This window comes from Lampetra fluviatilis, chromosome 2, assembly GCF_964198595.1.
Source record: "Lampetra fluviatilis chromosome 2, kcLamFluv1.1, whole genome shotgun sequence".
Classification (NCBI taxonomy): domain Eukaryota; kingdom Metazoa; phylum Chordata; class Hyperoartia; order Petromyzontiformes; family Petromyzontidae; genus Lampetra; species Lampetra fluviatilis.
In genome coordinates, this window is record NC_136276.1 from 18427421 (window position 1) to 18445294 (window position 17874).

A 17874-nucleotide genomic window follows, 5' to 3' on the forward strand; every position below is an offset into this window, starting at 1 on the left:
TGACATGACCACAGTCATCGAAATAAGAATGTAACAGTTGATGCTAGACATGCATTAGTGGCATTGAGAGGCGATCAAGAGGGAAGAGGGTTGGATATGTTACTTTGCAACAATTTTGGAATGCAGCAGAAGGAATTAAGTGATGGTGACGTACGTTCCCAGCAGTGGCATTGTCCATGATTATCTCTTGATCTAATCTACAATATGAAAGCAACGTGATGTTTTATTTGAGCAGGGTGTACAGAGTTAAGACAACTGATGAACAAAACGAATGGCAACCGTATAACGAAACCAAGGTGATTACATAACACTGTGTAACACATTTTTTTTGTTCCTGGGTAGTAAGTGTTATTTTCTAATGGCTTATGCCTCAAAAGTACAGAAAATGGCTATTACTCCCCACAAACTTCGTTTTTGTGACCAGGACAGTGACATTTAGAAAGTTACATTTTCCAGAACAATGCAGATAGATTCAGTGCTGAGTAAACTTGGAGTAACTTCTAGAACATTCTAGAACTTTCCAGTAATATAAATAGTATGAATACAGGGGCCTTAAGTCCACCAGTTTTTTTGAGATGGCATCAAGAGGCTGCGAGCATCCGGCAGACACATTTTGCTATGTCTGCGGCCAATTTATCAAGACGAGCGAAAAAGTACTCTGTGGAAGCATCTGCTAAGATGCGTGAGGCCTACAAGGCATATTTCAGCATGCCTGTCGGAGATCAAGACAAACCCTCGGCACCTAATTTCACCTGCAATCAATGCAAAAAAACTGTGGAACGTAGGATTGACAATTGTTGCTCGGAATTTAATGTTATAAAATTTGTTTTAAAAAATGTAATTGTGAAAGTTTTAAATTTTAATGTTTTACAATGTTATTGAAAAAATATATCACGTATGAAAAATGTTGCGAGAATCTCTTACACATTAGTCATGGGTGAAATAAATGTATTTTTGTAGAATGGTACAGAGGGGAAAAGAGAACATGAAGTTCGCTATCCCAAGAATTTGGCGGGAACACACTGACCACTCAAGCAACTGCTACCTCTGTATGGTGGACCCTTCCAAATGTCGGACTGGCAAGAATGCACTTGCTGTCACATATCCGGACCTTCCTTCATCCATCGCCCCGGTGCCACACTGCCATGAGCTCCCACATACCCACTCCTCCGGAGAGAACAGCCGTCTTTAGAAGAGAGCAGCAAGTCAGAGAGCGAGGAAGACGTTGTAGATCCAGATGACAATTTCAGAGGTGGAGCTGAGGAGAGAAACCCATACTACCCCAACCAAAAAGACCTCAACGACTTGATCAGAGATCTTGGTCTCACCAAGTCCAATGCCGAGCTTTTGACGTCTAAGTGGAACTTGTTGGATAAAAGTGTGCAAGTCGCAGATCAGAGGAAGTGTCACCAACCTTTTTGCAGCTTCTTCACCCGTCAACATGGGCTCTGCTTCTGCCACAATGTGACCAGTTTGTTTCGAGGCAATCGGAATCGCCTGTAACCAGAATAAGTGGCGCCTCTTCATTGACAGCTCATCCAGGAGCCTCAAAGCCGTGCTGCTCCATAATGGTAATAAGTACCCGTCTCTTCCCCTGGCACTCGGTGCACCTCAAAGAGGATTACAACAGCATCAAGACCTTGCTGTGGACACCCTTGAAGTATGATGAGTGTGACTGGGAGGTCATTGGAGACTTCAAAATGGTGTCATTCCTGATGGGTCTCCAAGGCGGTTTTACCAAGTTTCCCTGCTATCTTTGCCTTTGGGACAGCAGGGACACCAAGGCGTACTACCACAGGCAGGACTGCCCACAGCGGACCGAGTTCTCTGTGGGGAGGAACAACGTCAAGTGGGAGCCACTGGTGGACCCCCGGAAGATGCTGATGCCACCACTGCACATCAAATTGGGCCTCATGAAACAATTTGTCAGAGCTGTAGATAAGGAGTCAGCAGCCTTCAAGTACCTTCAAGACTTCTTCCCTAAGCTGTCTGAGGCAAAGGTCAAAGCCGGTGTCTTCGTCGGACCACAGATAAAGAAGATCCTGGAGTGCAATGAATTCCCAAATAAAGTGGCTTGGAACAGCTTTGTCGCAGTGGTTCGTGGCTTCCTGGGCAATCACAAGGTCGAAAACTATGTGGAGCTGGTTGCGACTCTGGTGAAGAACTACGGCACAATGGGCTGTAGGATGTCCTTCAAAGTCCATATCCTTGATGCTCATCTTGATAAATTCAAGGAGAACATGGGAGTGTACTCGGATGAGCAAAGCGTGCACTTCCAGCAGGATATACTGGACTTTGAACGCTGCTATCAAGGACAGTATAACGATAACATGATGGGAGACTACATTTGGGGGCTGATTCGTGAAAGAAATTTGCAGTTTAATCGTAAATCTCGAAAACCTACTCCTATATCTTTTGTAGTAATTTTTTTATTACTTTAGTATAAATACATGTTAATTTTGATTAGTATGTTTTTTTCTGACTTTATGTGAACGTAAATACTCAAATTTGCCCGTGTTTTTCATAGAAAATGGGTAACTTTAAAAATATTGCTGTCTTGGTCACAAAAGCAAAGTTTTTGTGGAATAATAGCCATTTTATATATTTTTTAGGCATAGGCAATTTCGAAATAACACTTAATACCTGGGAACAAAATTTGTGTCACAGTGTAATCGAATAATGCATAAGCAATGCTCGAATAATTGACAGTTGTATGAAATGGTGGCGATGAAGTACTCTAAATGCTCTGGCTACATAGATTAAATTAGTGTCCAATGTTCACTCTCTTTTACAATTATGGCGTTGAAACGTTCTAGTTGGTGGCGTATCGCCGCTTGTGCAAGCTGGTCGCAGTTCGAATCTAGACGCCTCCCCGGGTTAACGCTGCGGGTGTGCTAACCGCGAATATACGTGCAGTCTGCCTCACGGTCGATGTTAAGAGATCCCATGACGTCATTCGCAAGAGTAGCCATCGTATGTCAGCAGCATCCAAATTGACCAAATTTGAAAGATTACCTGCAAATTACGCGATTGGAATATGCAAAGCAGTCATCGCCCCCCCCTCCCATTTCAATCAGTGTAATAAATCAATCTTAAAATATACATGTAAATACTTGTAAAATAATGATGAAATTAATAAATTAATGCAATGCAGGGAGCTTCAAACGATATTTCTCTTGTCCGTTTGCCAACATAACAAGAAAATGGAGTGCTCGATTTAAAGCTTTCGTGACTGCAGGGATTCATCTTCTTGGTTCTTTCGGTAAAGTCACGTCGAATAGAAATAATAAAATAATAAAAATAAAACATAATAAAATACAATTCTCACGACGTTTCGGCCACAACGCAAGCAACCAAGAAGAAAAATGGAGTGCTTTTTGTAATTGTAAATGTTCTTGGGTAATTCACTGATAAATTACAAGACACATTACATTGCTTGGAAATTATCTACCAATGCATTTCAAAGTTGTGACATCCTTCCACTTCTGCCAATATAGCAATTCTATTCTATGGGTCTTTCGGTAAAGCCACGGTAATAGAAGAGTTATATAAAGATCACGACGTTTCAATCGCACCACAAGCAATTGTCTACGTGGCTTTACCGAAAGACCCATAGAATATGTATTCCTGCAGTCACGAAAGCTTTAAGTCAATGTAGCAATGTTATAGACACATGTCCATAACCCTTGCGTGTAATAACACTCCTAAGAATACGGTAATTTCATTGGATTTTTACAGCTTCATTTAATAATTTACCCACTTAACAAAAGCATTAATTCATTAAGCCTTTTTTTCCCAGTAACATTCACGGAATCAAAGCAATATACTCGGTGCATCTCCATGTTGCGGTTTCGTGTATAAGTAGTTTTGATGAATTATACATTCATCACATTTGGACCTTGGTTTGAGAGCTTGTACGTCTGCTTCATTTTTTTGCTGAATCAAATGCCTTTTTATAGTCTATGTAAGCCAAGCATAATGACATTTGTGATCTCATTGATAGCTAGTACATAGACGGTCAGTGGTAAAAATAAACTATTCGTGAAAAAGCACAGTGTAGAAATCAAAAGAGTAAGTCAAGGGCATGTGCTCTCACCAAGGCTATTGACGGAGCAAAATTAGATAATATATCCTTTGGGGAAATAGAGGCATGAACGCAAATGGAGAAAGATTTAACCTACTCTTAGTTCTGACTTTACCGAAAGAACTAAGAGTATGAATCTTTGCAGTCACGAAAGCTTCAAATCTAGAAAGATTTAACCATCTCAGTTTTGCATGATGGCCTGTGAATATGACCTGCAGGAAATTGTTGAAGAGTTTAAGAAAGAAAGTGGAAAAGTTGAGCTTGTGATAAATGTGGGCAAAACAAAAGTGACAATCCTACAAGTTTGTTGAACAGAAGGAAATAATTCTTAAGCGGAACACTTGTGAAAAATACAAAAGGATATTTATACCTAGATCAATTACACTGGTCAACAAAAAAAACATTTTTTTCTGGCCTGGACTTTTGCAGCTGTTTTAGACTAATTTCAGGGTGCTGATTCCAAATCTGATCTCAGATTTACTCTATCACATCTCATTTTTATGCTATCGGCATACCCCATTTTCATTGATTTTACCTGAAATTAACTCTGTCACTTATGATTGCAAGTTGTTGCGAGTCAGTGACTGCTTTAGTGTTAAAATATGGTGCTGTATTTTTAGGATAGTGTGTTTATAATATCATTTTATGTAGATATCCACATTTATTTAATATTTTTCTTCTGCAGTTTTTTATTGAAAATGCAATATTTGATATCTCAAACAGCTGATGTGATAGACAAAAACTGATGTCAGATTTGGAATCAACACCCCAAAATTACATTAAAACCGTTGGAATACCTTATGCCAGCGATAGTGTGTTGACCAGTGTTATTTAAGGCAGATTGTGGCGAAAATTCTGAAATAAAGAGGTGAACGAGAGCGTGATGGAGACATTTTGGGAAGTTGAATTTGATGATGAGAAGTGACAAACTATATTGTGCCTGAATAGCTCGTTTCTATCAGTGCTCATTTGCTGTGTGGCATGTTGGTAATTCCCATTGTTCTTTATGAAGACCGTCTCATCAGAGCTGGTTAACACTATCACCACTTACCTTTACGCAATAATTTCACCAATTCTAAATGTTGTCAAACTTCTAGAACACTATGAATAGCCATGATGAGAGCACATCATCTTGCCTGACTCCTTTTGATTGTATGACTTTATTCAGTCTCAATGTAATTGTTCCATCTCGATAAATGGTTTTGACAATGTCTATATATTTGTTGTAAGGCCTTGGTTCATGAGGGCTTTGGTGAATGCATCGGATGCCACTAAATCAAATGCCTTTTCATCGTACAATATACAAGAGCCAGACCTAACGGTATTTGCTTTGGTTTAGTCTTTGCTAGACTGACACTGACAGTATCTAATATAGTTAATAGTAGGAAAACTTTTAGAAAACTCCCTCATGCTTGTGGTTGATTGGCCTTTAAATTGACCATTATCCAGCTCTGTGGTCTTCGTAAAAGAACAGTTTATATGCGTGTAATAAGAAGATGATTTGTGTATTATTCTTAAAATGTTCGATTTGGATATGAATGTTTTGTATTTTCTCTTGTGGGCTTTTTCATTGTGTTGTGTTTCTATGGCCTGACTTGTATCACGTGTAGGCAACACTTTTCCTCATTTTGTGTTGTGTGGGTTTAACACTCTTCATGAGTTATGGTTCATTAGTTGTGGAGATATTCCGAGGCTAATCTCATGCATGCACTATGTAGAATTACCGACACTCACCAGTATCATTTCTGGGTCTCGTAAAAATTTCTGAATTTTATTTTGTAAAGGTCAGGGAAAGACGCAGCATGTTAGCCGTGTTTTTGTCGTTTGGTATTTCTCTCGCACTGAAATTTTAAAAATACATTAAATTATAATGCAATAAGTTGTAATAGTAGTGCTAAGCCATGCGTGTGGTGGTGTATTTCTTACAAAGGACTTTTTTACGTATGTGATACTGTATATTGCTTTACTTTGATACATTATTTTAAATATTGCATTGTGCATTATTTATATGAATAATAACATGGCATATTTGACATATGCGTTTCAGTGTTACAATAAACAATGGCAATCAGTTTATAGATATTCAGAACAGGTGTGCTGTTGTCAGAGAAGAAGAATCGCTATCATTCCCAAGGATGTGAATTAAAATCACGGTTTGAGAGTGACTCGTCCCATCGTCCCTGCAGTGTTTATAAAAATGTGTATCGCTTTTGGGAAGACAATAGTGATTGTCCTTGGCCCAAGACTTGCCACCACCCTAAGAATGTGGAATTTCCAGCACGACTTCTGGAGAGCAAACGTGTCATGAGCGCCTCCCCAAACTGCTTGGAAATCACTTTAATATGAAATCACTTTTATTTGAATTTAGACACAAGTGCAACTGTTGCAGTAAAGGTGATCAATTATACAGTATCAATAAACCATTTGGCAGTACTCCGCATGTTAATGAGAAATGACGACAAATATCAATATCCATTCCTATAGGACTGTAAAATAATTTTCTTAATTAATAATCAATAGTCAATTTTATACGCTCAATGGAGAGATCCTCCTTCAGACTTGCCTTTAAACAAGTGCAAGTGCTTTTAGTCAAGTAACTGGGCGTACATTTGACCGATTTCATCGGGCAGCACATGCATGGTTCGCAGTATTTGTCGACACAAAGCACCGTAAATAAAGCTCCTTGTGAGCTGCTTTGGCATTAGAAGTTTCACGAAAAAAAACATGAAGCCAAGCCTCCTTGCCAGACCTAATATTGCATAGATCGTAATCTTCAACTTAATGCATGACCTAACTGGCAAGGTGCCCATTTGTTTGAATGCGAAACTACAAAGGAATCTTTTTAAAAAGCAATCTCGTACCCAGTCGAGCTTTGACGGGGACTTGAGGGGCATCAAGGCTCAGTGAACTCTCTATACTTGGCGGCAAAGGCGTTGAACCCATAGTCGTCATATGATGTCAGATCATTGATCAGCGCACTCACACCAGCATTCGTAGTCTGCAGATCTAGGTTTGATATTCGCAGTATTTTTGCAACAACAACAAAACGCACAACACATTGATGCACACGATCATTGTGTACATTCAATTTCGATTTAAAGCTTTCGTGACTGCAGGGCTTCATCTTCTTGGTTCTTTCGGTAAAGTCACGTAGAAGGGAAACAATAAAATAATAAAAATAAAACATAATAAAATACAATTCTCACAACGTTTTGGCCACAATGCAAGCAGCCGTCCTCAGGTGACGAACAGGTCTGTCGGAAAGACTCATTTAGACGCTGTCTTTCCGACAGACCTGTTCGTCACCTGAGGACGGCTGCTTGCGTTGTGGCCGAAACGTCGTGAGGATTCTATTTTATTATTTTGTGTACATTATTACATATATGCATGGTCCGTTTAGGAACACTCCACCAGTCACATGACCAAGAAAATAACACATTCTCACGTTCTTCGGTTTGTGGGACCCTGTTCAGATACGCTTTCTACTAGCTGTCATGCATGACACTATTGCATTGGTGATATAAGTGTAGCTTGGCTAACAGCGGTGCAATTAAAATTTTATTCAAGAATTCATAGATAATTGTATGGGAATTGAACTTGCAGCCTGCCAACTGTCAGTCGATAACTCTAACCACAGCACCACCCAGCTGGATACATACGAAACGGTTTAATATATTGCCTGCAGGTGTTCGTGGATACAAGGTATGGCATTCATGTATGTCATAAACAGATTTTTTTTTGATAGGCCGATTAGACTGGTCAGAGCACACTTACTGCAGGGCACAAGGGGAGATGTTGGGACTTGAATTGCACCTGGCCATCTGGGATCCACCAGCTACGGTGTGGCTACATCAAGTACTCCTATCAGGGCAACATTGATGTAGAGACATTCCGATCGTGGATGGAGAGATACAATTTCCCTCCCTTGCATTTGCCATTTAAGAAAATGAATAGCTTAAGTGCCAATATTCTCAGCAGAGCATTTGTATACAATGAGATTGCGCAACCGATGTCTAAACGTGTATGGCAAAATGGGCGGCTGCAAGGAAGTAATTCCTTTCTCTGAAACGTCTCGTAAGGCAAACAGTCTTGGTTGGTTTCATTTTTTCTCCACACAATAAAATGGTATCCTGTTGTGTACATTCGGAATGAGTTTATCATGTTTTGTTAATCTACTGCTGGATAAAGGCCTCCCAAGCCATGTCGGTCATAGCGTTTTGTGCCACCATACTTTACCATGCTGGTTGGTGTGCATTTTTGAAAGGGAGTGGGTGGGAAAACCCAGAAACTTGCACATGCACCGGACACAACTCACTCGCCACTCCCTCTCATCACACACCTGACTCAAACCACCACTCAGACACCCACCAAACTCTCCAAACACCCCTCGCTCACGTTGACCGCTCGGCAGACACCGCTCACCAACGCATGCGTCCCTCGCGCCTGACACGAGACACTCAACCAGCGCCACTTGCACTCAACCACCCACCAGATGCACTCGCCACACACTCCTCATCCGGCACTCACTGCTCAGACAATTACCACTCGCGCACGGCAAACGCAGCAGACACTCATTGTGTACTTACTCCTGAAAACCCAAGTATCTGTTGAACAGGCTGCGCCATAGCCCTGTATAGGCAGCGTTAGTGCAGAGTAACAGCGCGCTTATGCAGCGGGGTGCACACATCTTTGTGATTAGGAGGCAGACACTGTTTTTTTACCTAGACCAAAGATCATACATTTTACATAGGCCAGTTCCATCCCCATCGGTGTCTGGGTATTGACGGTCAGAATGAGCCCATGTTGGTTGCTGTATGAACTTATTTACAGAAGTAACTGCTGTGGCCAAATGTCAGACCTGCAACATATTAACCGTGAGGAGTAAGGCTTTAGCTGTAGCACTGCCGGTACGTATGTTTTCCTTGTATTTTGAATACCAAAAGCAATACATTGCACTCAGAGTGTGCTGTTTACACCATCTGGACACTTATGAGGGGTTAAGCAATCTCGGGTACAATGTTCACTTTTTTCTTCTAAATTATTAAAGCCGTTATTAAAATGTTGGTGTGAGCATTACGACGTTGACATGTAGCATCGTGCCTTGATCGAAACAGCAGAGTGCTTGTGCGCCGCTCAGTATTGGAACAGATGGAATTGTTTAACACCATCCGCTGGGGATACTGAGCCAGAAATAACATAATTGAGGGGATTGTTTTTTTAGGTTTTGGAAAGGCGGTCACAGTGCCCGAGATGGCGACACTGGAGGCTGATATACATTTTTGGGCAGTGGCAGTGAAGGGATGATGGGGGGGGGCAAGTCGGAGGGGGGTGTGGGTTTGGAAGTAGATTCATATGCACTGCATCACGTGGATCAGAACCGTGGACGATAGTAAGGACATTTGGAACAAAAGCTGAACAATGTGCAGGGAAGGGTGGAGAGGTGCTCACCTGGAATTACACTGAGGCAGGAACACATTCCTGCGGAGGGAGCTGGTAGGAACGTTGGGTTGCTCGGTCAATGGCCAGGGTCAACGGGGGCCGTGGTGTATTCCGCAAATATGCCCGACTGTGAGGGCGGGCACAAGCCGGCGTGAGTAGGTTAAACGTTGAGTTTTATAAGGGCACCACTGGGTGATCAGCCCCACCCCTCCCACCCCCCATCCAGCCCCTCCTCACCCTCCCCACCCAGCCCCTCCCAGCCCTTCCCCACCCTCCCCTCCCCACCTAGCCCCACCCTTCCCACCCTCCCCTCCCCACCCAGCCCCTCCCACCCTCCCCACCCAGCCCCTCCCCACCCAGCCCCTCCCCACCCTCCCCTCCCCACCCAGCCCCTCCCTGCACGACGGACACAATAATCTCCTGTGGGCTGGTGTAACCAGGAGGTGCCTACCAGTAAAAGGAAACAACGTGGATTGAGATCACATTCAGGTTATAGGCATCACATTGACCGCAAAGGAAAGTAAGTTGTTTTGGTCTGGGTGAACCCAAACTCAAAGAACCTATTTGGAACAGGCAAGGGTTATGGTAAAGAAATAGGTTTTAGAAATAAAATAAAAACGTGAAGGTATCGATTCATCCAGTTTTTTTTTATCTGCACACCTTCACTCGTGAACACGTTTTGACATGTTCATCTTTTCCAATCCCATGCGACCTCCGAAAGCAATAACCATATAATGTTGCATGTGTTACAGACAACACAATAAAATGTGTAAATAGTACTTGGCCTCTATCAGCAGTTCTTGAAGCTGTGCATTGTGGTCCTCTCGTCTTGGGTCATTGTGCAAATAAATTCGACCAAATGTAACCGAATGGGAGCAGCACTGATAGAGAGACACAACTAGACCGGGTTCGTTCTTATTAAGACTCATCAGTCGAGTAATAGTCACCAATGCTCACTGCTGCTGCAAAGTTTACCTCTGGGAGCCATTGATGTCGAGTCCCCACCTTCATGCTACGGTTCCCCGAGGCAGGTTTTATTGCTGTTGTATGTGCCACGTGAAATAATTAAATGTTATTTTGAATTCAACTTTATTTCCCCAGTGTTGCATTTCATAGCAAATGCAGCAACATGGCATACATGTTATTGCAGAAGTGCCGCACCATTTAACCTCAACTTTACACATTGCTCCGTCTCATTGTCCGACATAATAGGCCAAATATACCATTCATTATAATTTAGAATCTGTGTGGAGAGCCGGTCATGTTTAAAAACCATACTCTACAAGCAATTCATTGATGTGAACATAATCCAGAAGTTGCATTCCATGTATAACACACTACGCGACTTGAATCTGTGTAAGCGTGACCCTTGACTTATATTAATATAATATGTAAACAATAACGTGGACTGAAACATGAACAAAATAGGGTGTGTACCAGCTAAGTCAACAAAGAGAATATATCGGAACTGTGCGAGTAAAAGGTTTAATGCTTGGGACGATTGACAAAAGCGGTATCAATAACCGGCTAGGTGGCAATGTGGTTAGGGCACCGTATTCTCAGATCGGAACATTTGAGAGTTAAAATGCCAGCTTGAAGGCTTGACTCATCCCCTCATCTCGCCAGCACTGGGACACTGAGCATTGTCCACTTGGTGGGGAGTCCACAGTAGTTGTCTCTTGGAGGCGCACTGAGAATTTAATTTGGACTGCTCGCCCAGGGCCATGAACAGATAAGAGCTCCTCTCTCCTCCGTGCTTCCTTGAGCAGGCAAATACAGTTTATGAATATTTACAATTGTTTTGTAGTTGATGGTTAATAATTGATGCATTTCTCACATGAATTCCTCAAAAGGTCCTGGGGCCTGGTGTGCATTTATACTTCTAAATTTGGCAAAGACGGTAAACAGGACATGAGCGCATGTGATGCAGCGTGGCATTTTTGTATCGCGTGTTGTTGCTTTTGATGCTGGAATTAATATCTGGTTGAAATCTGAAAGAAAAAGGTGCAAGAGACTGAGCACTTCCAAAATTTAAAATATCTGGAATAACTGTGCTGTTGTTTTTTTACTATGTTTTTGAGTTATTGCATTTCTATAGTTTAACTTATGAAGTGACTTCACACTTGGCTTATGAACACTGTGTCTCTGTTAGCCTTTAGAAATAAATCATCAATACATCTGCTTTAAATCTGTTCCTGAGCACATTTTTTCGTCATTTAAAACGGTCCATTCTCATTTCAGGGACACGCCTGTCCACAGTGCAACCTCGTAGAATATTCGTGTCAGTCAAATTGCATTCCTGATTGCACAAGCTTGCAAGCAGTGCTCACCCTCCACTGGCTATCTGAAGGACAACTGTTAAGATCTGCATAAAGAGATGCGGAATGTATTCATTCCTGTGGGAGGACGAGTTTAGGGTGACCTCCGTCCAGGATTTGAACTCTCAAGCCCATCTGAGATTGTAAGGTGTGTGCTTTGCCATACCCACCACACATCCACGTATTTACAACTGTCCAAAAGCCAGGAAAGGGCCGACTAACTCTGATTCCAGGTGTGCATTATTCATGCCCTCTCCGACATGCAATCCATTGGGGAATCTTGCAGAGCAGCAGTGCATGACCGTGTCGGAGAAGAACCTTTGGAAGACGATGTCAGAACTACTTCTTTAAAGTGACATCTGTATATATGTGCAATATATCACTCTGTATGTGATACCAATTTACCAATACTTTTAGAATGATTCAGACAGATGATAAAATCCAGTCTTGTCGTTTTATATTTCATTTTAAAATGTACACTGGATATTTCTAACGCTAAATTACACAATCGAGTCAGGTGCTTGACATCACATTGGAAGGTTGCAAGTTCAAATTCCAGGTTCATGTCACGTCAGCCCATCATTTCTCGAGTATCTGTGAAATGAGGACAACTCCCTGGGAAGTCAATATTTGTTATTGTTGTTTTATGTGAATGACCCAAAACAGCACGGTAAAACATGACTGCATCCAAGACCACTGTCGTCTTTACTTGATCGATTCAGCACATCCACTCAACATTGGAATGTCATTGGCAAAGGCATAACAGAGGGATGATACAAACATTGAATCTTGCCTATAAAGTTATTCCAGCAACCACCATAAACTAATAAACGGTTCCTTATAAAACATCACTTTGGCGGTTGACCGCTGTAGAATTTAGACAACGTGTGTTAAGTTTACAATATAGTAAAGCATGAGGCATCGGGTCAATACCGTGCTCGAGGTCAATGATGTTTGCTCGCCTGCGTTTACTGTCATCCACCGAGGTCTGTTGTTATATGATGGCTTCAGGAAGGCTTGAATTTTGTGCCGTGATTTGATGCGACACATGAGCCCTGGCTGCTAAGGAGAAGCACTCCTCTTTTTGGAAATGGCAAGTTACTCAACTTCGAGGAATGCGTTTTTACTCAAACTAAGCCTTTTATTTCTCCCCACTTCTTTGTGCCAACTCAGTGCGTGATGGAGCTTACTGTCCTTAATGGGTTAACTTTCCTGACTCAATAATTATGGATGACCTACAACAGGACAGAGGTCGCAATCGGGTACCCGATACCCCTACCCTACCCGATACCCGGCTACCCGTACCCGGCCGGGTACGGGTACCCGTTTGCGACCCTGGTGCGGCCGGGTACGGGTAAGGAATCAAAACCCGTTTGCGACCTCTGCAACAGGATGATATTTGATGGGATGATATTTGATGATCATTTTCGACTCGAAATACTTTTGAGATGACTGACATAATGCATAACCATGGCCTACGTCAAGTAACACGAATTGTTGGTGCTGCTCATGGGTAATTTGCCGGAAAGGCGTGAACAATATCCGGAGATTAAAAACAAATGGATGATGCACATTATCTCGTGTAACGCAGAAACCGTGCAGATGACGGTGTAGATGTATAGCAGGTAAGCAATGGAAGGTCAATCCGTGTGCATTTTCACGTGACCATTACATGGTTGCTGATCTATCAGCAACTACGATCTATCGGCAACCCCTTTAGGCAATGATAAAATGTGCACATTCCTATGGAAGATAACACATTCCTGCGGAGGGAGCTGGTAGGAACGTTGGGTTGCTCGGTCAATGGCTACGGCCAACGGCGGCGTGGTGTATTAAGCAAATATGCCCGACTGTGAGGGCGGGCACAAGCCGGTGTGAGTAGGTTAAACGTTGAGTTTAATAAGGGCACCACGGGGTGACCAGCCCCTCCCCACCCCACCCAGCCCCTCCCCACCCAGCCCCTCCCTGCGCGACGGACACAATAATCCCCTGTGGGCTGGTGTAACCAGGAGATTCCTACCAGTATCAGTCTCTCCGTAGGTCTATCACCGTTGATCCATCAGTCAGGATGTGAACTCACAAGCCTGACTGTGAGCTGGGCCACTCTGCTACTGTGCCTCCCAGGGAGAAAATAAATAGTTGCTACATCAATATATTCTGCGCCTGTAATTGGCTTGTCAACATCAGAGGGGCGTTTATTGCTAAATCCCTATTTGCCAGTTGCATATAGATTTTTCCTTTAAGTTTTACATCTATAAAATAACACATTAAATGAAATTACCATGTGTGGCGTTTTTTTTACGTGCAACAAGTGACTGTTTTGTGACTTAACCCTTTCCCGTTCCGAGAAATCTGCAAGTTGCAGGGTCGGTGTCCCGTTCACTGCTGAATCTCGGAACGCGCAAGCGGTTAGCTCAAATTTTATTTAAGGAGGCATTAGCATAATTGTTTTTAAAGACATTGTATTCACCGCAGAGAACTGTAGCGACACAACCACACTCTATATGATAGCTGGCACCAAACTGCCACACACCCTCCCACATGGCATTGTGGGAGCCTCGTTATGTCTTCCGATGTATTTTGATTTGGTGTGCTGATCTTAAAGGTGCATTGAAAAATTATAATACTCCGATTGATGCTCCTGCTGTTGTGGAGTGACTCATGCAGCCAGCTATGGCTGCAGGGTTTTGGTAGTACATGTTGTTTATGTCATTTATTGTGAAAATTCCGTCACATTTCCTATTATCACTGTTTCATTGAGTTCATGGCTTTATTTTGGTGATTTCGAAAAGTGTATTGGTTTAGCCATGTTTGTTTGTTGTAGTACAGAGTTAATCTAAGTTGTCTTGTTGTTGTTGTTGTTTGACTTGCATCCCACTGGGATTTTTGCACGCAGTGTTGGTGTACTGTGTTTTTTCTGCAATATTTTGCTGTCTTTTCTTGGATTTTCTGTTTGCACTCAGTCACATATTCACTTTAAGATGTTTTTTAGTTCATGTTTTTTGTTTGTTGCGGTTGCACCCGATTCAAGAGCCGAATGGCTCACAGGGCTATACCTAATAAATGAACTTGAACTTGAACCTCATTGGATGGGAAAGGAATAACAAGCAAGCGGAAAACTCCTCGAAACGCTGGAAAGTAACCGCCGAAGCGTCTTGTTTTTGCCGTGCAATGTGTGCAGCCATGTCGAGTGGGCGCGAGCCTCGCAGCGCAGACAGCCCCAGCACCAGCAGCGGCAGCTCGGACGCTGACCAACTGGACGCCCCCCCACCAGAGACCGAGACCCCCCAGCCCAAGAAGAAAGAGGCCAAGATCTCGGGCAAAACAGCTGCCAAGCTGTCTACCAGCGCCAAGCGGTACGAGATGATGAAGCCGTGCGCTCCCTTGGGAATGCACCGAGCTTGGCGTCGCAGTTGCGTACAAACGTGCGCTTGTACCGCTGTTGAAATGTGTAAAGTGTTTTTTCATGCGAGCACATCAACACAGTCAAAGGGGTCTTCTCCCGGCTCAAGTGAGTGTGGGGCAGTGTTATTCTCCTTTGGCGGCCGCGAGCCGAGGTGGAAATGACACAATCCTATTTTAACATCTAATCTCTTGGTAGCATAACGCTTGTCGACTCCACAAAGTGGGGATTGCTGTGTGGACCCCAGTGCAATGATGGAGGCCCGAGTTATCACCGATCGCGGTTTAAACTCGCTCCCCTCCAACTGCGAGTCAAGCGCTCTGCCATATCGCCACCCAACCGGTTTATATAAAGCGTCGGCATTAAATTAACTTTTTACTCTTTGAAGGTGTGATTGCTGTTGACGTTTTGTTTGTACGTGTACAGCTATTTATGTCAATCAACTTCTGCATTTGAGATGCTATGCGGGTCATGGGAGTTACTTGACCACATGTTTCCACGTCTGGTCAGCGCAGATATGGTGAAGGCATGGAGCATACCATGAGATTATAGTGCAGAAAAACAGTAGCCTTGACTGTCCTCCCCTTTGTTGCCCAGAACGTAGCCCCCCCGCACCCTTTGCGTTTGGCATTCACCTAACCAAGCACTTTCCAGGTTAAAATCTGCTTGGATTTCAAGATCTGCCAAGATCTGGGCGTTTTGTTAGTTTTTTTTTTCTAAACTGTGGACCCAAAACAAACTCGTAGATGCCAATGTTTATGGTGTGGTGTCAGACTAATGAAATAATCCCATGCAGCCTTCCCCCACCCTCTATCTTTTCATTACCAGCGACATGAATGCATGCTGCTGACCCTGCCATCCTAATGAAAGCCACACTGGTCTCCCAACATTCCTGAAAATGTCCATCGGATTTCAAATCTCTCTTCTTGGAAAGTCCTAGAAATGGGTCATCTCTTCCACCATTACCAAATGCCTATCCCAGTACAGGCTGGTTTCCACCAAGGTCATTCCACAGAGACCACTGTATGGGGTCAATGAACCTCCTCGTCACATTTCGATTTAAAGCTTTCGTGACTGCAGGGATTCATCTTCTTAGTTCTTTCGGTAAAGTCACGTAGAAGGGAAATAATAAAATAATAAAAATAAAACATAATAAAATAATTCTCACGACGTTTCGGCCACAACGCAAGCAGCCGTCCTCAGGCGAAGAACAGGTCTGTCGGAAAGACAGCGTCTGAACACCACCAGGCTTGGCAGCGTATATTTAAGCTGGGTTGGAGGCGGAAGAGCGCCTTGACAAAAGAATTTGCATATCAAGAGGACGGCTGCTTGCGTTGTGGCTGAAACGTCGTGAGAATTATTGTATTATGTTTTATTTGTATTATTTGATTATTTCCCTTCTACGTGACTTTACCGAAAGAACCAAGAAGATGAACTCCTCGTCAAAGTTGAATCTATCGCCTAGTTCTCCGAGACCTCACTGCTGCTTGCAACACCACTGGCCGCTCCATGCTCATTGAGCATCTCCATAACTATGTCATTGTCTCTGGCACGCCTCTTTCCCTGGTACTGTTGTTGCCTCTCAAAATACTCCCTTTGTTTCCACACGAGGCCAATATCTGTCCGAAAATTCCCATGTTCATGTGCCACGGGCTCCATCGCTGACCCCCACAAAGTCTTCCCGTGTCGCTTGTCAATTTTGCCAAAGTGCTGGTGATGCCCAGCTCTACGTTGTCATTGACTCCACAAGAGCACACCTCTTGTGTGTCCTGCCTTGTTGCCGTCTCATCGTGGGATTTTTTCAAACTCCTTCTCAAGCGGAACGATGCCAAAACCAATGTCCACCTCACCAGCAACAAAACAGTCCACCGTCAGCACACCACTCCAGTTCGAGCATGCACCTCTGAAAACTCCCAACATTATGCTGGCAAAGAGCATGCATGATCTTGCTTCTGTTCCTGTTGATCCCAAGCTGCTTTGTATATTATTTCGTTATTTTAAATAAAGTGTACGTAACAAAATGTTTTTTTCAGGCAAGATTTACTATGCGAAATCTGACATCGTCTTCAATGGGTGTACCCACTAGTGCTTTGACCATTCCAATCGCTTATGACATTAATGCATTTACATCTGATGGAAAGTTATATGGTTCATACATTACCATTTATATCATTCACTTAACTATGGATATCAGATTCGTCTTCATCCAACTACGCAAGGATTGGTCTTATCAATGTTCTATTTAATCAGCTAACGAACGTGTGTGCAGGAGCGATAGTGGAGCGGTTAACGCTCTGCGCTACGAACCCGGCGACCCGGGTTCGATTCCCGCTCACAGTCAACTCCAGTGACGATTATCTGAACTGGTCCTGGGTCTCTCCTAGGCTGACTCGGCCTCAAATGAGTACTTGGTGCGGTGTCTAAACATTGCAGCTAGGGAGACAAAGGCAACAGTGCATGGTGCTGGCCTGGCCACCCACCCCCTCGTGTGCCGTCTCGGCCTTCATCAGTGCACCTGGCTAACAGCACTTGCCCCAAAAGTCTGTTAAGGCTATACTGGCGATTTTTGTCTTTGCAGGATTCAGAAGGAGCTTGCGGAGATAACACTGGACCCCCCTCCTAACTGCAGG

General features: G+C 43.2%; 1 protein-coding gene across 1 annotated transcript in view; it reads left to right on the top strand.

Moving 5' to 3' along the window:
* Nucleotides 1–17874, top strand: part of LOC144943756 (ubiquitin-conjugating enzyme E2 E1-like) — a 66123-nt gene that overhangs the window by 19516 nt on the left and 28733 nt on the right. The window contains exons 2-3 of the mRNA XM_078871560.1: nucleotides 15023–15197; nucleotides 17823–17873. Of these exons, the coding sequence (XP_078727686.1) occupies nucleotides 15025–15197; nucleotides 17823–17873 (224 nt within the window). The 5' untranslated portion in view covers nucleotides 15023–15024. The remainder of the gene's footprint in view (nucleotides 1–15022; nucleotides 15198–17822; nucleotide 17874) is intronic.